We start from the raw sequence: 23,213 nt of genomic DNA, 5'->3' as shown, positions 1-23,213 counted from the left end.
ACTTTGCACTTTGCAAACATTTGACGAAGAAAAAGGGACATTACTAAGGCAACTGCATACACAAGTCATTGATGTCATCTCCTGCTAGTTTACCCTCCACCACCACCCACAAATCGGTAATCTCTGGATACTTATGGTGGGGACATGGTCATCACCATTCCAACTCTCAGTCCACTCCCAAACCCCGGCCAGCGGGTCAAATTTTTCACTTATCCAGTGAAATGTTTTGTTTGTTGTATACATGACCATATCTATCTATACTATTATTAAGAGAAGAGGTTTTGTTAGCCAAAATGCATATGAGATTACATATGGATCCTTACATCATATATTAATTTGAAATTATATTTAATAACTAAGGGATAAGAAGGTAAATAACAAAATCAAAATTGAAAAAAAATAAGAAAACAATAATTTACTTATCTGCAGATAACTTCCCACTTACCCACTATGTGCATTTCATCTAAGACAAAACTTCCCACTATTTGTAATAACTCCCCACTTATTTTGAAAAAAGCTTTTCCACATCTATTTAATTAATAATTATCCACACCCATCGGGTGTGTTTTGTTCTAGTATACTTATATAGAAAGGATCGTGAAACTTAAATAAAGGACAACATGCCACTATTTTTTTTTTTTTTTGAGAAGATGAAAATTCTATTAATAACCAAATAGATTACAAAACATTGGATCCATAGTTACGGGACCGTCAACATGAGTGACTTCCATGAGCTAAAAAGGCTCAACCTCTAACCAAATTTTACGCCCACACTCGCGAGCTACAATGAGTAACAACCAAACCTGTACCGATACAACCCAGCCACCAACATTAAGATGAACTGTTTTCACTCGTTCGGACATCGCGTCCCAAAATTGCCAGACCACGTGTAAGGGTGATTCACCATCACGTTGATAACCAGAAAGCACTGACAAAAGACCAGACCATGACACAGTAGAATGACCATGACACCATATCAATGACATTGACACTCCACTAAAACACCCAAACCCTCACTCGAGGGAGGAGGGACTTATTAATCCTAACCACAAACTAAAGAATAAAAGCCTAAAAGAACACATAAATAAACTGCCACAATCAACTTTCCTTCTCCACAAAATCGACTCAAGCTTCACAGAATCAGCCACAGCAAAGTTCAGATTGAGGTTGGTAAACTCGACCCCAATTATCTGACATCTAAGCCAAGGACAAAACCAACCTGGAGAGAAACTCCATCTCTGAAATCTCCTTCCACTATAAACCCAGATGACAAAACTCTCCAACCCAGCACTGTCCCAACACCGACCAATGTCAATACGCCTTCCAATATTACCGAGATGACCGCTTCTCGATTCCTCAAGTTTTCTGCAACAGAACACCGATCCGCCGTTGTCTTCATCTGAGAAAAAGAAAACTCCTCCTGTCGCAGCCCCCAATCTTGATCACCTCCCACCACCAAGCGAAAACACGCCCATCCGGCCACACCCTTCGCTCGCTGATGAGGCTGGTAGCTGTCGTCGACGGGAGGCCGCAGCCGGATAAGCAAAGTAGCCACCTCTGTTTTTTCCAAAGCCTAACTACGTTGCTCCAATTTTTGCGGAGCAAAGGAGCGTGCCGGGATACCACCTGGATCTCAGGATCTTAGTCTGAATACTAATTGACAACATGCCACTATTGAAGCGTTCAATTGATAGAAAAGAAAAAATGAGTGTGAATAACTAGTGATTCTACCTTACTTGCTAAAAGCGTCACGAAGATTGAGGAATAAATTTAAATAGTTTGCAATTTTGCATGACTATGCCATTAGTTGAGACTTCAGAGAATGGAGAGAGGAAGAGATGATAATGGATTTGATATTAAAAGAGAAAGTGGTTAACTGAAAAACTGAATCACTTAGGATACCTGAAATATACCAAGCCCGACACTTTGGTTCCTACTACCAAAATAATAGCCCAAATTATAGACTTCGTTGGACAAAAGTGCTTAGAGCTTAATAGTTGAAATGCAAAACATTTGTGTATAAATATGAATCTCTTATAAGAAAGGATTTCGAACAAATGTGTTGTTGTTAAAGGAAAAACACATTATGTGTCTTCGTCAAAGTAACTGACGAAGATGGAATCAAGGAATTGCAATCACAGCTCAATCAGCATTTAATATCATTATTGTAATTAATATTTCCGTTGTAATTCTATCCCTATATAAAGGGATTATGAAATGAAATGAGTAGAACAATTTCATTTTACTTTTACACGTTATCAGCACGAGTCTCTAGCCCTAGCTTTGAAAAAAAAAAAAAAAACCCTAGAAGAATTTTTTTTTCCCTACCGCCACCCTAAACAAATTTTTTTTTCTTTTCTTCCCGTCTTGATTCCAACCACGAGCAATTTGCTCTCCACATCTAGCCCGGAGCAATTTGCTCTTTGCACCCATCTTCCTCTAGCGAACACCAACAGACCATCTATTCTTGCTCGAGTTAATCACCGGGTCATCTTCATCATTGATCAACCCAGACAACCATCTTCATCTGCCAGCTTCCAGCCTTCATCTGTCCCAGATTAGCGTTAGCCCATCAGATCGTGTCAGCCCACCGACCTCCAACTCAAGGCACGACTGCACCAAGCACTGACACACAGCAGCCACCCATCTGAAAACCAGAAGGAAAGGAGGAGGAAGAAAATAGAAAAGAAAAGAAAGAAGGAAAAAAAAAAAGGAAAAAGAAGAAGAGAAAAATAAAATAAAATAAAAGCTGACCTGGCCCACAGAAAAAAAAAAAAAAAAAAAAAAGAGAAAAAAAAAGGGTGACCCGGCCCAAAAACAGAAAACAAAAGAAGTAGGCCCTGCGGCCCAAGAAAAAAAAAGGAAAAAGAAAAGAAAAAATGGTGATTCTAGTTGGACCTCCAAATTTGATATTTGGATCTCCAACTTTTTTCAATTATTAATAGACTTTGTCAAGTTATATGAAAAGATAAATATGGACAAAGAGAGAAAAATGAAAAAAAAATAAAAATAAATACTCTTCTTACTTCCTCCAATCAAATATAACATTTAATTAATTTTTTTTTTCAAAATCTCCTTATATTGCCTATGTAGTTTTACAATTTACCTATGTAATAAATTCAAAATTTCCTTATATTGCCTATGTAGTTTTTTCAAAATAATTAACTAAAAATAATAATTTCTATACATGGCTCATCATTTAATACAAAAATAAATTCAAAACAATCTGATTTGAAATTTTTTTAAACTAAATTAATTGAATACTATGATATAGTTATTTTTCGATCTTCTAACCCAAAAACCCTTGAAATCTTTCTTTTAGTAAATTCAAAGAGATTCCAACAACATATCATATGAAGATCGAGAACCAACCCTCTGATTAATTTTTATGGAGGAGAGACTTACTCATAAGAGAGCAATATAATGTGATTTTGATTCATTCTTCTTCTCATGGTTGAAGAAAGAAAAAAGATAGAGTAACAAATTGTTATATCTCATGTTCAAGGGTGTTTTAGTAAAAATAAAAAGGTCTACTTAGCTTTTCAAGTATTCTAAAAAGTAAATTAGAGGTATATTAAGTATGTGAGGTCCAAATAGCAAATTTGGAGGTCAAACTAGAACCACCCAAGAAAAAAAAAAAAAAAAAAAAGGCTATGTGGCCCACTGCTGAAAAGAGAGAGGAAGCGGTTCAGCTTTCTCAAGCCCAAAAATATCGCTACGCACGTCTGCATCAACATACGCATGCGCGAGGATTGTTTTGTTTTCCCGAAACCAAGTATGTTTTTATTTTTTTATTTTTGGCTGCCTTGATTATATTTCACTTTCCATATATATTATTATATGTGTTATATATATTCATAGAATCTAAAGCATGTTAATTTTATTTTTACTATTTTTTAAGCATATGCTTTATATTTTATTGTTTATGTTTTTATTATTTATGAAATTTTGAGCATGTTTTTATTTTATCTACGCTTATATAATTATGTCTACGCATACCTTTATGCTATTATTTACATTTTATTTTGAGCATGCTATATATATATATATATATATATATATATATATATATATATATTGTTATGTATTATTTGTGTAATTTTGAGCATGTCCTATAATTTACGTTTCTACCTTCTATAATTGTTTTATTTAGTATGTTACATATAAATTGCGTTTTGCCATGATAATGAAAATTCATGCTTATTATAAATACATACTTACCGTGATAAAACATTTTCACATAGCATCGGAAAAAAAGTGCCATTACGAATCTTGGTCTTGAAATCTAATTCATATTTTTAGAAAATAATTCATGTGGATGCCTTTATGACTGCGTAATTTATACTTTCTCTCTTGTTTATGCAGATGACTGATCCAACTCAACCTGAATTTGACATTTTGGACTTAGAAGGACTTGAGTACCATCGTTGGATTTCCAGTGTGGAAACTGCCTTTGTGGCAAAAGACTACACTACCACCATCAAAACTCCCACCAATCTTAAAGACGATGGACCGTCTGACAAAGTGAAAGCAAATGCCTTAATGTTTCTAAGACAACATATTGATCCTAGCCTCCGCTGCGAGTACCTTTATATGAACACATCCAAAGAACTGTGGGATGCCCGTAAGGGACATTTTGGGAACATTCATGACACTTTGCTCCTAGAATTGACCGTTCAGTGGAATAAAATCCGCTTACTTGACTACAAAATGGCCAATGACTTCAACAATGACATGTTGCTCCTAAATGCATGTCTCAATTTCTGTGGAAGGGAACTCACAAAAGATGATATGATCCAGAAGACTCTTGCCACTTTTCCTACTTCATCACTTATACTATCAAACCAATATAGGCTGGAGTATGACAACAAAAGAATCACAACATTCAATAAGCTTATCAACCTATTGCAAGTGGCTGAGAGGCATAATGAGGTTATTTTGAACAACAATGCTAAGCCCGTTGGGACAAAGAAAATTCCCGAGGCTAATAATGGTAAACTGAAAGGTGGAAAGAACGTCAATGCAAAGGGGGTTGGATGTGCTGATCCCTACCCACGTGGTAACAATGCACCACGTGGCACGGGACGTGGGGTCGTGATATGGGCTGCAGAGGTCCTCCCAATGTATGGCGCAGAGATGGTGGTGCTGGCCCTGATGGTCATGAAAACAAGGTGCAAAAGGCACCTAAGAACCGTTCAGTCAAAAAGGAAAGAGTTGGCAATGAACCATGCTAGAGGTGTGGAGTCATTGGGCATTGGTACAAGAACTACCAAGCAAGCAATAGAGTAGCAGCCACTTACAAGAGGTATAAGGAGTCTAAAGAACAAGAGGCACAATATATGGAAGAATGAGGCCATGACCCAGACGTCAACCTCACAATTGCAAACTTCAATGGCAACAAGAACTTGCTCAGTTAATGGATGCTCTAAAATTTGACTGATCTGTTTTATTTATTTTATTTTCCAAAAACAGTTGTGAAGACATAATGCCTATTTTTAATTAGACTATTGCTTTGTCTTAAAGTTTATTTCAATAATTGTTTGATGAATTAGATATCTGAACAAGATCTTGATTTGATTATCATTGGCTTATTAATAAAATTCAGATTTTATTCTAAAGCATTGAATTTATTTGATTTTATTTACTACACATATTTATATAGTTCAAAATAGCACTATAAAGATGTAAAGCAATACATCTAGAGAAAAAAATTATTAGAATAAAAAAATATCATTCTACCTAAAATAGAAATACTCTAAAGAATATGAGATATATTTTTTCAATTAATTAATAATACCTCCCATTTAATTGTAGGAATGAATCGAGGAGAACTTGAGTGTTTAGTTGATAGTGGGACTACTCACACCATATTAAGGAATATGCAATTATTCATTGAATTAATAACCTATAATTCATCTGTTACTACGATGATCGGATCATCATAAGTAATAATAGGGCAAGGAACTGCCAAATTTTTGCTGCCTAATGGCACAATGTTTAAAGTCACAAATGCTCTGTATGCACCAAGAGCTAATCGAACCTTGTTAAGTTTCAAAGATATTCATGCCAACGGTTATCATGTAGAAACCCACCGTGAAAATGAAACTGAATACCTTTATATTACCTCTAATGAATGTGGAAGGAAATGCATTTTAGAGAAACTAATGAGTCAATCTAGTGGACTATACCTCACTACTATTTAGATCATTGAATCCTATGCTGTCACCAACAATGAAATGCTAGACACTAATTCATATAGGCTTTGACATGACCACCTAGGGCACCCTGGTCGTGACATGATGATCCGTATTTTAAAGAACTCACATGGACATCCCTTCTTTCGAGTGAAAAATAAAATGGGACAAAATTCCTCCACGCTGTAAGGTGTCGGTCCTAGTACTGCTCAAATGCAGCCATTGCCTTCTAAAATACTAGAAGCACTACCTCCTTCCCATTATGCCTCATTGCCTATTTCAAAGGCACATCACTAGTTTTGCAAAGCCTGCTCTTTAGCAAAAATAGGATCGAGACCTTCCTATGCTAAAGATACAAAACAAAACATTCCAATGGCACGTTTACTTTCTTGGAATGGAAATAATCATGAATCGGAGATAACTGGAATGGGAGAAGAAAGGAATCGGTATTGATTCCGGAGGAGTTGATTCCTAAACCCATCTCCCCCCTTCGTAATCAAATTCTTGAGTATTCAGGAATCGATTCCTTATAAGGAGGTAGGACCTATACCCATTCTGATTCCTTCATGTATTAGTAAACACATGAATACTTACCCGGAATCATTTCAATTCCTTTATGTGTTAGTAAATGCAGGAATAAATTTACCCCATAATCATTCCCTCTCATTCCAAGTAAGTAAACATGCCCTTCATTCTTACAAAGAATACAAGGAGATATCTGTGGAGCTATCCATCCAGAATGCGGACCATTCAAGTACTTTATGGTTCTGGTGGATGTTTCGACACGCTAGTCACATGTCGCATTATTGTCCACAAGAAATGCTGCATTTGCAAAACTCCTAGCACATATTATACGTTTAAGGGCTCATCACCCTGATCACCCTATCAAGTCTATAAGGCTTGATAATGCCGGAGAGTTTACATCAAAAACATTTGATGATTATTGCATGTCTATTGGGATCGATGTAGAGCATCTTGTACCCCAAGTGCATACACAAAATGGTCTCACAGAAGCCATCATCAAAAGGCTACATATGGTGGCTAGGGCACTGGTTATGCGCACCAAACTGCCTATATCTGCCTGGGGTTATGCAATATTCCACGCAGCTGTACTTATTCATTTCAGACCCACTGCTAGCCAACCATTTTCTGCGTACCAGTTGGTAACTGGATATGAGCTTGACTTATGCATATTTAGTTGGGCAGTATATGTGCCTACTGCGCCCCCACAGCGTACCAAAATGGATCCTCAAAGATGATTAGGTATTTATGATGAATACAAATCTCCAACAATTATACGCTATTTGGAACCCTTGACAGGCGATCTCTTTACCGCTAGATTTGCAGATTGTCACTTTGATGAGACAGTCTTCCAGTCGTTAGGGGGAGATAGGAAAAAGGATTTTCCAAGGGAACGACAGGAATTGTCATGCTTTGTCCCTACTCTATCTCATTTTGATCCCCGCACTTCACAATGTGAAAGTGGAGTGAAAAGAATAATCGATCTTCAGAAAGTAATAGATTCGATGCCTGATGCGTTTACTGATATCGCAAAAGTGATGAGATCACATATACCAGCTGCAAATGTGCCTGCGAGGTTAGAAGTCCCCAACAAGGGGCACAGGGCCACAGATAGAGGCGTTGCAACCACAATTAGTGGAGGTGTGGTTGAGGCCGTGGCTCCCCAAAGGAAGAAGAGGGCGAGTAAGGCACAAACCGATCCATTAATCATCAATGTAGAGAATCCATCTCATGAGATTGTCTCTGATTATAGTTATGTCCATGAATCAATACTGGAGGACGCTCCGATGTTTGAAATGATTGTAGAGAACAAAGAAATCTCAATGGATTATAAGAGTGCATATGAGTTGATGGAAAGGTCTTCCATACACATTGATGATGTATTTGCATACACTATTGCTCAAGAAATCATAGAGCACGATGATATCAAACCACGCTCTGTTGCAGAATGTCAACAAAGAGCAGATTGGCCTAAATTGAAAGAAGCAATCCAGGAAGAACTAGATTCTTGGCAAAGAGACAGGTATTTGGTTTGGTAGTGCTAACCCCACCAAGTATAAAACCTGTAGGACATAAATGAGTGTTTATCAGAAAACGTAATGAGAAGAATGAAGTCTTGAGGTACAAGGCTCACCTTGTGGCGCAAGGTTTGTCACAACGCCCTGGAATTGATTACGAGGATACATATTCTCCCGTAATGGATGTTATAACATTCCGCCACTTAGTTAGCTTGGTAGTTTCCGAAGGACTGGAAATGCAGCTCATGGATGTGGTTACTGCATATCTTTATGGGGATCTTGATTCATATATATATATATATATATATATATATATATATGAAACTGCCTAATGGCCTTACATTACCCAAATCAAGTAACTCTAAACCACGGAGTGCATTTGCAATTAGGTTGAAACGCTCACTTTATGCATTGAAAAGATCCGGGCTGATGTGGTATACCCGTCTAAGTGACTACTTGATTGGAAAGGGATATAAGAACGATGAATTATGCCCCTGTGTATTCATAAAGAAAACAAGTTCCGGATTTGCAATTGTAGCTATATATGTCGATGATATGAACATAATAGGTACTCTTGATGAAATAAGAGAAATAATGAGCTACTTGAAATCCGAATTTGAGATGAAGGATCTAGGGAAAACTCGATTCTGTCTAGGCCTTGGACTAGAACACCGAGTTTGTGGAATAATAATCCACCAGTTTGTGTATGTTCAAAAGATGCTCAGGCGATTTAACATGGACAAAGCGCATCCTGCTAGCACTTTCATGATCGGTCAAAGTTGGATGTAAAGAAAGATCCATTTCGTCCAAAGGAAGATGACGAAGAGGTGTTGGGAGCTGAAATTCCCTATCTAAGTGCAATATGCACATTATTATACTTAGCCCAATGTACTCAACTAGACATTACATTTTCATTTAACTTGTTAGCTAGATTTAACTCAGCGCCAACACAGCGTCACTGGAATAGTATCAAGAACATTTTTCGATGCCTAAAAGGAACCATTGACTTTGGACTGTTCTTTCCCTACAGAGATACAAGAGGGACCGCATATGGAACTGCAACCCCTAAATGAAATGTTAATGGCGAAAGCGCCACTCACTACACTGAAACCCCAAATGATGTTTTGGTTGGTTTTGCTGATGCTAGGTACCTCTCTGACCCACATAAAGGTCGTTCCTAAACTGGTTATGTATTTACCATTGGGAACATGGCTATATCTTGGATGGCTACCTCCTCAAATCACTCAAAATCATTGCTCTACATGAGGCGGTTCATGAGTGTATATGGTTAAGAGCTATCATTACACATATTCGAGGGACTAGTGGTTTGAGTTCTACCACTAAAGAGCCTACTTGCATTTATGAAGATAATGCAGCTTGCATCGAACATATAAAGCTATGTTATATCAAGGGTGATAATATAAAACACATATTGCCAAAGTTTTTCTACAATCAGCAACAATAGGCTCTCCTTAAGGTTCAAGTGAATCAAGTAAGGTCTAAGGAGAACGTGGCAGATTTGTTCACCAAATCATTGCCTAAGGCCATATTTGAGAAACATGGAAAAACATAGGAATTCGAAGATTTTTCAAGCTCTCTTGATTAATGTACGGATCAGGGAGAGGTGTAGACATTAAGGGGAGTCTAACACACACATGTCATCCTCAAATGTAAAAGATGCGTTGTGCTCTTTTGTCTTCGACCAAGATGTATTTTTTTTATCCCACATGGTTTTTATTATTACTTGGCAAGGTTTTTAGTGAGACAACAACTAATGCACAATTTCGTTTTTGACTTGGTACAAGGAGAAGTGTTAAGGGAAAAACAAATTATGTGTCTTCTTCAAAGTAATTAACAAAGAGGGAATTAAGGAATTGCAATCACAGCTCAATCAGCATTTAATATTATTATTGTAATTTATATTTCCGTTGTAATTATATCTCTATATAAAGGGATTATGAAATGAAATGAGTAGATCAATTTTAATTTACTTTTACAGTTGTTTGATAAAACATTTTTTATTTCAACAAAGAAGTGCCAAATTTTGTGACAATGTACATGCATGTGAGGTACTATTTTTGGTAAAAATTTCGAGTTGGATTGTTTTTTTTACTAAACAACATAGTTTGTCAATGTTATTCTTGTAGAGTTATGGACTTATAACTGAGCCACTGTTGGTAATGATATCCAACTAAAATTGAATTTTATGAGTAAAGAGGTAAATATCATCATGTAAAAAGTTGAGGAACTATTTTTATTTCCCGCCAAAAATCCAAGTGAACATATATACCCACCTCTCTTTCCCAATTAATAAACCCTAAATTGTCTTCTCGTCTCCCCCAAATCAAGAAACAAGAAAAATGAAAGGCGGGACAGTCCAGATCAACTGGCACGACACCAAGCCCGTCCTAACCCTAGATTTCCACCCTCATTCCGGCATTCTCGCCACCGGCGGCGCCGATTACGACATCAAGGTGCTCTCTTTTCCTCTCTTCCCTTCTCTTCTGGCTATTCAAGAATCTAAAGGGTTGGGCTTTTTTTAAGGCTTCTTGCTTTCTTTCCCTTCAATTTCGTCTGGGCTCACCTCAACTCCGCATTATACCTTTTCCTTTTTTCGAAAAACGATTTCTTGGATTTGGTTCTTGATTTCGTCTTCTTAACTGCTTCTGTAAAATTTGATTGCCCAGAAAACCCTAAAAAATCGCGGGCATTTTTGTTTCCTGTAATTGAGATTGAGACCTTTTCTTGTAATGGATATGAAAAGAAGGTACTATAGGGAATATTGGAAAGGGGCGTATAGAGATTGGAAGTGTTTTTAAGCCTAGATTGAACTAACTGTTTCTTTCTTGTGTGTTTGATTTGACCAGCTTTGGTTGATAAATTCCGGCGAGAAGCTCCCTTCAGTGTCGTATCATAATAGCCTTTCTTACCATAGTTCTGCCATAAATGTCCTTCGCTTCTCCCCTTCTGGTAAGTGTTTGTTTATATTCCGATGATTTCTGTTCTGTTTGACGATTGTAATGGAACTACACAACTAGTTGCTATAGAAAGCTTACATTGTTACAAATTGCTGCAGTTTCAGTGATATTTGTATTAGCAATGCTTAGTCCTGGTTTTGCTAAAGTTCGTATATCTAAGTGCTGAATTTTCTATTTATATGTATATTAAGGTGGATAGGTGTTGTTACATGCAACGCATAGAGTTAAGGTGCCTCAAGTCTAATTTGAATCACATACTCGGCTGACTTTTCTTTTATCTCCAAAGGATAGCAGATACTATTTCATTGTTTATCTTACAATGTCCTTTCCATCCATGCAAGAATTTGAAAATATATGAATTGGGTTTAAACATAAATGTAGTCTATGAAAATATATTAAAAATGCATTGTGAGATTCGATTAATTGCGTAATTGGATGAAGTTTTGAAATAAAGGATGTCTTTGTACCGACTGATAGACATTTTCTCTCTTGAGTTTACATTTTCAAGAAGAGAATTAAGTCAGTGACTAGATTTTACTTTTGTTTTCATGGTGGTTGTAGTCCTGATTTCTAGACACAAATGTTAAATTTGTTGAGAACAATGCTTACTGGTCTTGATAACTAATATGACCATGAATATTCATTTTCCCTTTTGCGGATCTTGTGTTGTTGTGCATATTGTAATTACCATAGTTGCTCCCGAAATGGCATTGGATGGGGAGTTAGTAGTCGAAAAGTTTGGTCTCTTCTACAAAGATGATTATAAATTATAGAAAACTAGAAGAACCTTGATGTTGTAGTAGTTTAAATTTAATCTCTACTAGAGTCAACCACTTATGAAGTCCTCTCAATGAGGCTTTGTTAGTTTCCCAGTCCCTTCCACCATCTGAATTTGTCTTCACATGGAAAAAATTTCTTTGATGTTAGTGTACTGATGAGTAGCCTTATGGTTGCATGTTTATAAAGATTGGTAATTCTGTTTGATGGTTGGAAGTTCTATTATGCTAAACTCTTCCCTTCATCAATTTTCTATTTGATGGTTGGAAGTAATATTGCTCTATCATTGATGCAGGAGAACAAATTGCCTCCGGTGCAGATGGTATGATGAATCACTCACATAAGCTCAGTCAGTTTTATATGTTATTTAAACAGTTATTATTATTATTCTTTTGATCACTGATTTAGCCAAGTATTGATGCGTTAAACTCCATTTTCCTATTTGTGTTTTCTGTTAATCAGGAGGCGAGCTGATTATATGGAAGTTGCATGCAACAGAAAATAGTCAAACGTGGAAGGTTCTTAAGACATTGTCGTAAGAATTTTAATTGTTTACCTGCTGTATGCATTTCAGATTGGTTCAAAGTGCAGCTTGCAACACATTAGGTTTCGGCAGATTTAGGATCTCTGTTAGTGACCCAGGTTTAGATGTTCAAGTAGAATTTTGGGCATTCCAAACGTAAATATGGATTCAAAGATGCATGTATAGAAAAAACATGTATCCAAAAGATTTATTCATTATTACTATATTATATAAACAACCACATATGCCTTTACTAGAGCTTTAAAAGCATTATGCTAACTACATTAATTATTTAAAAAAAAAAACATAAAGAAGTCTAAAGATAGGCCTTAACAAGTAGACAGAAGATTGATCCGAATCAAGGATAGGCCTGTGATCTGATCCTCTTCATGTGTTCCCTGCAGTTTGAAGCCACTAAACAATCTTTTATTCTAAAAAGTTCTCAAATCACATGTCTGTAATGTCTACGTGTATGAGTGAGGGAGGGAGGGAGGGAGGGAGGGAGGGAGAGGGTGCATGCATCTATGTGTGTGGACTGTGGACTGGCCTGTACTTGATCCTGTTTTCACTTTTTGTAGCCAGCTTTAAAACCAGTATATAAATCTTTTATGGAAATTTTAAATATCAGTAGTATTGTATAGATGTATGAAGAATTAAAATTCCAAGCGGTAGTACAGTTTATTATATTCAAGTGCTTGCTTAATTGAATTATATTCATCTATAGTTGTTCTCAACCTAGCATGCTGAATGTTATTTTATCCAGAATATATAGGACATGAGAGTTCTTTTTCACTATTTGGAGTTTGTAAGAAATATTTTCTGGCATGAATCTCATGTGCTTACTCACTTTTTCTGGTATAGATTTCACCGGAAAGACGTGCTGGACCTCGAGTGGTCTACTGATGGTTCATTTCTCATCTCTGGTTCAGTCGATAATTCATGCATCATATGGGATGCTAACAAAGGTAGATAAGACAATGCCTAAGCAGCTTAACCATATAATGAGTATCTGAGAAATGTTATAAGAGATTCAACTCTGATTTTTCTTTTTTGTTCCCAGGCTCTGTCCATCAGATTTTGGATTCCCATTTCCATTATGTTCAAGGTGTGGCATGGGACCCATTGGCCAAGTATGTTGCCTCCCTTAGTTCAGATAGAACTTGTCGCATTTATCTTAAAAAAGCTCAAACAAAAACCAAGGGTGCTGATAAGACAAATTATGTTTGTCAACATGTTATTTCAAAGGCTGAAAACCCTTCAGATGAGTCTAAGGTTAGAAGATAATAGATTATCTACATATATCATATACCATCTTCATAGATGGACTTTTGACATGCTCTAGGTTTCATGTATGAATGCAGTCTGCGAAAAACCATCTCTTTCACGATGAGACACTACCATCTTTTTTCCGGAGGTTAGCGTGGTCACCTGATGGATCATTTCTACTTGTTCCAGCAGGTATTAGCTTAACAGAAGTATTATCTAATTGAAGTTGCATAAATATATTTGTGGTTCTATTAAACATTATGATTGTAGATAAGCAAAGCCCCTTTAATAGGATGCCAATAACTTTAATATTATGCTTTCTCTGAATAACAAACACCAAGCAGAGGGAGGTCTCTGGTAATGAACTTCTGATTTTTATTTTAATGAGTTTGTTAATCTATGTTACTATCTTTGGGTATGTATTTGAAAGTTGTTGAAGGATAGTCTGATCATGTTCTCTCTCTCTCTCTTTTTTTTTTTTTTTTTTTGCGTGAATCACATTTCCCTGAAGCCTGACTCCCTGCCATTGATTTACCACTGATGTTTTGTTTCATCGTCTTTGTTGACATAACAATCTTTCATTTCAGGTTCCTACAAAGTATCACCTGCAACAGAAACAATAAATACTGCTTATGTATTTTCAAGAAAGGACCTTTCAAGGCAAGGCACTTTCTAGTTCTATATATTTGTTGTCTTAATTTCTAAAACCGTTCCATCTGGTATATTTTCTATTAATTGTACAGCTTGACGTTTCTCATTTTCTAGTTGTTTATCATACATTGTGCTTCTCAAAGTATCATAACAGTACTGTCTACATAAATGAGCTAAGTTCAAAGGAATTTATCGTCTGTTTGGTATTTATATTCCCACATATATTGCAGGCCTGCTCTACATCTCCCTTGCGCCAGCAAACCAATAGTAGCAGTTCGATTCTGCCCTTTGGCTTTTAGACTGCGGGGAACCAATCCATGTAACCATGCTCGTTCTATTGTTTTTTTGGAATAAAATGTGTTTACTTATCTGGTTAATGATAGTAATCCATAGTCTTTGCCTCTTTGATGAATCTGCAGCGGGGTTCTTTAAGCTTCCCCATCGTATAGTTTTTGCGGTGGCCACTTTAGATTCTCTGAACATTTATGACACAGAGAGTGTTACTCCAATTGCAGTTTGGGCTGGTCTTCATTATGCAGCCATAACAGACATCACATGGTAAAATTATAGTTTCCTACAATAAACTAATTTTTTCTTTTGAGAGGCTGCAATAACAATTTGTTTGATGCCTTAGTTTTACTAATTTTGACTTTTAAATTTTTTTCTCGCTCTCTGGGGTTTAATTTGCTACTATTATATGTTGCTCAACAGGTCACCTGATGCCCATTATCTAGCATTATCTTCCCAAGATGGTTACTGCACTTTAGTAGAATTTGAAAATGATGAACTGGGATCACCCATCTATTTGTCAGGTTTGTTGTCCTTATTTTCTATTTGTTTTTCATCACATTTTGTTTATGGATTGTTTCTCCAACTGTTTGGTTCCTAATGTCTCTTAAATAATGTTCTCTAGAAGAGAAGAAGGTCATTGGTGAAGGGGACGAAAGCTTGGTAAAGAAACCAGAGGGCATGTTAATTGAAGCTACTACAGAAAATAGTCTTGCTGCAACTAAAGCCATTAATGAAGAGAACAAAATCTCAGTTAAGAAGCCAGACGACATGGTAATTGACACTACTCCAAGTAAAAGTCTTGTTGCAGCCAATAATGAAATATCAGAAGCAGAAAGGAACAAGCAAACAGAAGCAGAAAAGAAAGTCATAGGTGATGATAGAAGCAGAGTTGAGAAGCCAGAGGACATGGTAATTGACGCTACCACAAATGATAGTCTTGCAGCCGATATTGAAATATCAGAAGCAGAAAGGAAAGAAAAGAAAGTCATGGGTGATGACAGTAGCACAGTTCAGAAGCCAGAGGACATGGTAATTGAAGCTTCAGCAAATGATAGTCTTGTAGCAGCAAACGATGGCAAAAAAGAATCACCGAGCACAGTGACGACTCCTACTGTAAATAAGCCTACTAAAAGACGCATTACACCCATGGCAATTGACCCTTGATAGCTGCCATTCTTGCCATTCTCACCTCTGTAAATTTTGTTGTAGTCAATTTTGTACTGTTTCATTTTACCGGATGATTTCTCGGCTATTTTTTCTAGTGTATGATGCACAGTGGATTCAGTTGTGTATTAGTTAGTGAAGCCAGAAGACTACTCCTGTGGAAATATTAGAGCAATCAATTGAGAATCAAACTTGGTGCTGCAGGCTATATTAGAGCTCCCCAAGAACATTACTCAACATAATCCCCTTGTTTAAGATCAGCTGATTAAGATCATTCATGTTGCTTTGTCCTTGGTTCGGTGGTATGCACATTTACATTCCCACTGATTTGCCGATGATGAACATTGACACTTCACTTTGCGTTGCACTTCCACATTCACAATTCCTTCTTCACTAGTCTGCAGCTGCAATAATGCGTGCGCGATATATCTGTAGATTATCACAAATCCTACAAGTCATTTCCCATAGCATCCCTGTCAGAACTAGTAAGTACGGAACCCTTGACAGCAGAGAAGCTGCAACAAGATGAGGCTGAAAATTCTTAACCTGCAAATGATACATCAGTATTCAAATTTAAGGAATATTCCACAGCTGACAAGCCTGAAAAGTATTTGGAATAGATTTGCAGTATGCTCGGAAATAGAAGCGAGTCAGTTTTGTGTTTGATCAGTGTTGGGAAATAACCTGCAAGGTTTTTAAGCTCAGCAGCAGAAAGCTCACCCCAAATTTCCATTAAATAACCGAGATTACACTATAAAGACTAAATCAGTCTTCCACTCCAAAAGTCCCAATCCCAAATTTCTAATGGTTGAACAACTTTCCTGCCCTGGTAAAAAGAACCTATCATTTGATTGATGTAGACAACAGATATAAGACAGTATTGCAAAAAGTAATGCAGATATGAATCAAGTTTCAACAGCAAAATCGAATTGGTCATTGTATTCATTATCTAGTTTTCCAATCAACAACTACATTGGGGATGGATCACTGAAGCAATGTGGATGTGACTGCAAATGGCCCTTCTTCCATCTTGATGCTAATGGCTCCTCCAGACTCCAGTCCATCTTGATGATTGATGAATCAAAATTAACAAGATAACTTTTTCGGTTCATTCTTTCAGGCAGCAGTCACATCTTCCAAGGAAGAAGGGCCATTAGCACACTGCTTTTTGCTTTCATATTGATCATCATCTTTCTCTTCACTTTTTCCCCTTCCTTCTACTTTCTGTTGTTGAGGTTCCTCTGATGAATCATCAGCTGCTTGCAATCGTTTTCGCTGTGGAATCACTTGGAAGAAGGAAGCCTTCCAATCTTTGGTTTCCAAGTACTTGAGGAGAATCTCAACCACTTGATTCACAGTCAGGACCTGCAATCATCAACAGACAAAAAGCGCACTTTAATGTTCACTCTAAAAATCGGGCTCAATTCAATCCGAAAAATGATCATCATGAAACCGAGTGAGTACCTGGGAACTGCACATGTTCAAGTACTTCCCGATGGGGAGCTTTGCAGTTTGGATTCCCTGCTCCTCTGCTTTCTTCATTGTAATTCCTTTCCACCTATTCCGATCCACCAATCCCCCAATAATATATATCTTGCTCCGATCAAGATCATCCACTACATTCTCCGAATCGGCGGTCAGATACACCAGATTGTTCTTCTCACTCTCCAAAGCCTCAATGTAGGATCCATCTTCCCTCTCAACACTCCACTTATCAAACCCGGGCAGCCTGCGCAACTGCGTACCCATCTCTCCTTTACACCCAGTCAGCCACAGATGACACGGCTCCCTACTCCTCCCATTCACCGCATAACAATACATAATCTGCAATTCCATTCACATTCACACCTCACAAAATTGGAGAAACTGAAACAAAACCAAAGCAAAACCCCTGAATCACTGACCTGTTGAACGAGGCTGTGGGTCTCAGAGGGCGTCATGAGGTGAGAGAACTCGAGATCAATCACAATCTTCTGTCCACACTCCTTGGCTCTGGTGAGCCGCTCCGTCTTTCGGTCTCGCTCCTCTGACCTCTTGTCCATTCTCTCCTTCCTCAAGCTCTTCCTGGACTCTATCATCTTCAACCTCTCGTCTTCGCTCAAGCTCGCCAGAGTCTCCTCCCATTCCTTCCGCTTCCGCTCTCCCTCTCTCTTCTTGTGCTCTTTTTCCTGGGCCTTCTTCTCCGCCTTCTTCGCCTCCCACCTCTGCTGCTTCAACACCTTCTTCTGGGCACTCTTCGATAGTACTACTGCTGCCGAGCAGTTCGGACATTGCGTGGCTTTTCCCCCATTTTCTACGCCCTCCATTAGAGAATCCGAGGGTTCTTCCCAAGCTTTGCTAGGGTTCTACAGTCCTGTTGTTTTTCCTTTGGGCCTTTTCTTTACTTCTCGCCTCTTTCAATTTGGGCTTTCAAACATTCTCCGTTATCTCCCACAGTTCTGCCCAATTCACGAATAGAGTTGAGACATTGGTGTTCACCTACGATCAGTCTTGGATTTAGATCCAACGGTGTAAAATGAAACAAAATAATTGAATTTGCCGACCCTCCTTCTCATGCTTTGCAGGTTTATTTGGAAGATTTGGATTTTGTTGGTAGATCCCGGAAGATTAAAACTAGGCATGATTCTAGTGCCTGCTAGTTGATTTTTTCTTTTTCCTTTTGCTGGCCTCTTGTTCACCAAATAAAATAAAAAATAATTGTTTTACGGTGACTGAGCTTAATTTTCTTGCTCAGTTACCAAATAAGGTGCGATTTCAGTATGAATCATGTATATGGTTTGTTTTCCAGGTCAACTTTAATAAACACATAACCACCACAGGTGGTCGAGTTGGTAAGAGTCTCTAGGTGTGGAACCCTCACACCCGAGTTCGAATCCCGCCGACGCTTATTGGAGTTAAATCCCAATATATTCTTGGTGGCCAGGGGAGAGGAAGCGTTCTGACAAGATCCCCCGAGCACGGATTAGTCTCGGATTAGTCTTTGAGTCTAGGAAGCCTTTGAGGACATTGTGTGATTGACAATAAACACATGGTCGGAGATGAATATAAAACAGCAATGTATGGGTAGGTTGCTTCAGTTCTAAGTATACCCTTGACAGCAGGATTTGCAGTATGTTCGAAAATAGAAGCGAGTCAGTCTTTGTAATTTCTGAATATTTTTTCAAACGCAAGCATTGGTCTAATTTCATGGTAAAACCATACAGTGGGGTAGGAGATGTGCAGCTCATCAAATTAAATGGCTGATTTTGTGACCAATGTTGGCTGATTAGACTAATATTAGTGGACTCCAACAATCATCTCATCTCATTGAAGTGGCTGATTTGACCGTCATCCTTCGCCTTTCTTGCCGCTGTAGAACTCGTAGATTTGGTGACTTTGCTTTTTTTGCTTCCTTTGGACACCTATATATATATATATATATATCATCATGATGCAACACCCATCGATTAATATTGCAACAATGAAAATATAATTCCAGTAGTATATAATTAATTACTTCTGGGGGCAGAATGGATGCTCAAAATTTGGAACTGGCTTTCTTTTCCTCTAACCGCAAACATTAGGAGTCAGTTTGAACTATATTCAGTTTGTATATGCAAGCAAGGAACAAATAGACAAAATTTTGAAAAAGTATGCATACCATCCTGGCTGCTTCACTCTCTTCTCTATATCTCTTGTACATTATCTCTATCCTTAACCTGCAACACCAATCGATTAATATTGCAGCAATGAAAATATATTCCAGTAGTAGATAATCAAACTTGCAATTTCATTGCTTCTAGCTGGGGGCAGAATGGATGCTCAAAATTAGAAATTGGCCTTGCATGGGGTACCAGCGTCCTTCTCAGTTGTTTCAATGCTTTCTTTTCCTCTAACTGCAAACATTAGCGGTCAGTTTGTATATGCAAGCAACAAAATAAACAAAATTTTGAAAAAGCATCCATACCATCCTTGCTGCTTCACTCTCCTCTATATGACTATATCTCTTATACATTATCTCTTTCTCCTTAACCTGCAAAATTCAACTTTGTTTAGTAATTGGAAAAAGAAAATCGTGCTTTTGATGAAGAAGTAATGGATAATCACTTCCCTATTATGTGGATCACCTACCTTGTGATCAAATTCTGCTATGTGCACTGCCCAAATATTAACATTCAAAATGAATTCTTGAACTTGTGTTAGAGGTGAACTTTCTCTGGAACTGGAATTGGGTCCCCGCATTATTATGGAAGGAATATGAGTTGTTCACCTCCTTTTAACTTGGAAAACACAAATACATAAACTAAACCAGTTTGCCCTAAACCAGTTTGCCCTTCCATCTGGCTTCTTCCACCTCTATCCTCCGTCTTTCTTTCAATTCCCTTTGCATTTCCACCTCATGCCTCAGTAAGCTTTCTACTGAGGTGGCCTCTTTCATTTGTTGCAAAGTAAAATTCCGAGGTTTAGTCACATGTTTCTTGGCAAGTTGGCATCACAAAACATCCTGAGATCTCCTTTACTTTCAAATATGAATTAAATTCAGTTTAGTCCCTCGAACTTTAATGCTAAAATCAATTTGGTCACTGACTTTTTTTTTTTAATCAAAATGGTCCCTACACTTTCATTTTCTATCACCCGAGTCCAAATTTCAAAATTGACTCCAATTGTGACATCATATGGTGAGTTGGCACCAACAAGCATGACCCATTGTTTAGTTTTGATTCTCAGTTTGGACGAAATGTCCAAACTACCCCTAACTTTGACTCTCACACTCGGCTCTCCCATATTCTTCTTCTTCCTCCACCAAATTCGACACCTCCACCGTCCCTAGTTCAAAGCAAAACCCCATATCCATTATCAATGTTAATAATCTACTTCCAACGAAATCACAGCAAAACAATAACACATTATCAAAGCTACAAAACCAGAAGTAATCAACATTTTTTCTTCCCTTAGCTAGAATAAAAGCTAGAATTCTCATCAACATCAGGACTAAAATCCCTATCAGCATTTCCATCAAATTTCACCAAATTACGAGCCTTTAACGAAAACCCACCTCCAAACTCACCACCATTATCCAATTCCCGATCTGGGTCAGATTCCATTTGATCCATGAGATGAAACAAAGCCACGACAAGGCTTATGATAGCACTGCAACGCGATCTTGGGTGACTAGGAGGGAGCCAAGGAAGTGGTGGCAGCGGCGACGTGGTCCCAGTCTGCGGATTTCAAATTGGTACTGTGGAGAGCCAACTAGCTGTCACGATCGGCAAGGATGAGGGAGCGGGCCTCGTCCTGGGTCTAGCAAGTGTTGGAGAGGAAAGATCCCACATTGGAAAAGTGACAAATAAAATATAACTTATAAGTGGGTGGCTCTTACCCAATTATACCGAGGCCTTTTTTAATTAAAACCCAACACCTATCGAGTGGTTAAGTTGGGATAGTATCGGTACAATGGTGGGCCACGGGCCATGCTTGTTGCTGTTTAACATGGTATCAGAGCGGGTCCTTCCCCAATTACATCTCCAATTATCATGGGCCCGAATTTGGGTTCCTTATATTGCCATCGAAAAATTCCGATTGGATTGTTACCAAGTGTCCGATGTGAGCCTTGGATTGTTATATTATTGGAGACTTGTGTCCCAATTTCCAATGTGTCCCAAATTCCGATTGGATTGTTACCAAGTGTCCGATGTGGGCCTTGGATTGTTATATTATTGGAGACTTGTGTCCCAATTTCCAATGTGGGAATTGGATTTGTTAATTAATTTCACGTGCAAACCTAGAGTTAGGTTGCACGTGAGGGGGCGTGTTGGAGAGGAAAGATCTCACATTGGAAAAGTGACAAATAAAATATAACTTATAAGTGGGTGGCTCTTACCCAATTGTACCGAGGCCTTTTGTGATTAAAACTCAACACTTATCGGGTGGTTAAGTTGGGACAATATCGGTATAATGGTGGGCCACAGACCATGCTTGTTGCTATTTAACAACAAGGTGGTGGGCGGCGGTGACGACGGTGGACATGGTTGGGTTGCCCGGACGCCCTTCCACGACTCCAGCACGCTCATGGTCTCGTCGTTGACCCCAAACCCAACATGCAAAACGAGATCAGCGGTGGAGGAGAGCGACTAAGCTCTAGATTTGTTGCTTAACATGGTGAACTGGATGTGGACGGGTATGGGTCAAAAAGAAAAAAAGAGATGATCTGAGGGTGTGGGTCAAACGGGAATGGGATCCCTTTTTCTTTGTGTTTTTTGGATTAATTTGGGCTAGGAACGGCGCTGGAGTTATTGTGGTCGTGATTTGAGGGTGACGAGGACATGGGTTGAGACGGGGTGGAGGAGAGGGAGAGGGGGAGAGAGGGAGGAGCTTTCGGGGAAGAGAGATGAGGAAAATAGTATTCAAGGTAGTTTGGACATTTCGTCCAAACTGAGAGTCAAAAACTAAACAGTGGGCCATGCTTGTCGGTGCAAACTCACCATATGACGTCACAATTAGAGTCAATTTTGAAATTTGGACTTGGGTGATGGAAAATGAAAATGTAGGGACCATCTTGATTAAAAAAAAGTCAGGGACCAAACTGATTTTAGCCCTAAAGTTCGAGGGACTAAACTGAATTTAATCCTTCAAATATTTATAAAGATGTTACAGGAAAACAAAACAATTAGACATTCTCCTTACCTTAAGCATTATTTTAAAAAGTAACTGAAAGGTTTGGTATCCAGAGGCTTCTCCTTGAATTTTGGGATTTTTTCAAGTTCTTCCTGCTCAATTTCCACAGAAGTCTTCACCCTGGGTGGACTGGTCCTCAATAATGTATGTAGCACTGGAGTTTTAGGTTCAGTAAGATGATGGGGTTTCCATTGTTTATTCTGTCATAAAATGTAAGGAGAATATCATCAGTATGCGATAGAGCAATATGACATAACAGAACTATTAATATTTTAAACAATCTTGAATTTGCTTCCTGTCATCATACAATTCACTAAAGCTTTACTTGAAAATCAGGTGGCTGTGGTGTACTTCCTGACATTGCAGGTAATGATGGCACTTCAAGAATCTGTAACGACCAACAAAATCTAGTGAATCAACATATAAAGATCGTAAATGAAAGTTGAGATCAGGCCATAACTTGATAATAAAATACTACACAGGTAACTTTTTGTTTACTGATCGAGCCTTAAACTTTGGAATTTTGGCCATCATCTCTTCTTCAAGCTCAGCAGTACTCTTTACTCTTACTGACCGGACACTCTTGATTAATGTTTCAAATTCAGGCTCCTTCAGCCTTGTTAAGGTGAGTTTGTGTTGGAATTAATACTTTCTTGTTCCATCTGCGAAACTCAAG

General features: G+C 38.1%; 2 protein-coding genes across 3 annotated transcripts; one reads left to right on the top strand and one right to left on the bottom strand.

Annotated features, from left to right (window-relative positions):
- The first annotated feature begins 10,549 nt into the window (after positions 1-10,549).
- On the top strand, positions 10,550-16,091 carry LOC112189800 (chromatin assembly factor 1 subunit FAS2). 2 transcript variants are annotated; one of them, XM_024329154.1, is made up of 12 exons: positions 10,550-10,707; positions 11,101-11,203; positions 12,284-12,310; positions 12,451-12,523; positions 13,373-13,476; positions 13,572-13,783; positions 13,873-13,969; positions 14,365-14,437; positions 14,659-14,747; positions 14,848-14,986; positions 15,140-15,240; positions 15,345-16,091. In XM_024329154.1, exons 1-12 carry the CDS (start codon positions 10,594-10,596, stop codon positions 15,881-15,883), a joined length of 1,671 nt encoding a protein of 556 aa, XP_024184922.1. In that variant the 5' UTR covers positions 10,550-10,593; the 3' UTR covers positions 15,884-16,091. The 2 variants fall into 2 exon arrangements, with proteins under 2 accessions (XP_024184922.1, XP_024184921.1); XM_024329153.1 differs by having other exon boundaries at positions 15,342-16,091.
- Positions 16,092-16,594: 503 nt separating this feature from the next.
- Positions 16,595-18,292, bottom strand: LOC112189801 (tRNA (guanine(9)-N1)-methyltransferase). The gene is made up of 3 exons (XM_024329155.2): positions 17,788-18,292; positions 17,348-17,707; positions 16,595-17,248 (listed from the first exon to the last, which is right to left on the bottom strand). Exons 1-3 carry the CDS (start codon positions 18,187-18,189, stop codon positions 17,000-17,002), a joined length of 1,011 nt encoding a protein of 336 aa, XP_024184923.1. The 5' UTR covers positions 18,190-18,292; the 3' UTR covers positions 16,595-16,999.
- Between the last annotated feature and the right edge of the window lie 4,921 nt (positions 18,293-23,213).

Source organism: Rosa chinensis, chromosome 2 (assembly GCF_002994745.2).
Source record: "Rosa chinensis cultivar Old Blush chromosome 2, RchiOBHm-V2, whole genome shotgun sequence".
In the NCBI taxonomy this organism is placed as follows: Eukaryota; Viridiplantae; Streptophyta; class Magnoliopsida; order Rosales; family Rosaceae; genus Rosa; species Rosa chinensis.
The sequence above is the reverse complement of the archived record's forward strand: the minus strand, read 5'-3'. Positions and strand labels throughout refer to the sequence as shown.

Bases quoted from the DNA above. Each gene is read 5' to 3' on its own strand.
- LOC112189800 (XM_024329153.1), top strand. From the start codon at position 10,594: ATGAAAGGCGGGACAGTCCAGATCAACTGGCACGACACCAAGCCCGTC. The intron at 12,311-12,450 runs GTATGATGAATC...TCTGTTAATCAG, and splicing joins AATTGCCTCCGGTGCAGATG to GAGGCGAGCTGATTATATGG. The intron at 14,987-15,139 runs GTAAAATTATAG...GTTGCTCAACAG, and splicing joins GCCATAACAGACATCACATG to GTCACCTGATGCCCATTATC.
- LOC112189801 (XM_024329155.2), bottom strand. From the start codon at position 18,189: ATGGAGGGCGTAGAAAATGGGGGAAAAGCCACGCAATGTCCGAACTGC. The intron at 17,708-17,787 runs GTCAGTGATTCA...ATGGAATTGCAG, and splicing joins CCCACAGCCTCGTTCAACAG to ATTATGTATTGTTATGCGGT. The intron at 17,249-17,347 runs GTACTCACTCGG...TGATGATTGCAG, and splicing joins TGAACATGTGCAGTTCCCAG to GTCCTGACTGTGAATCAAGT.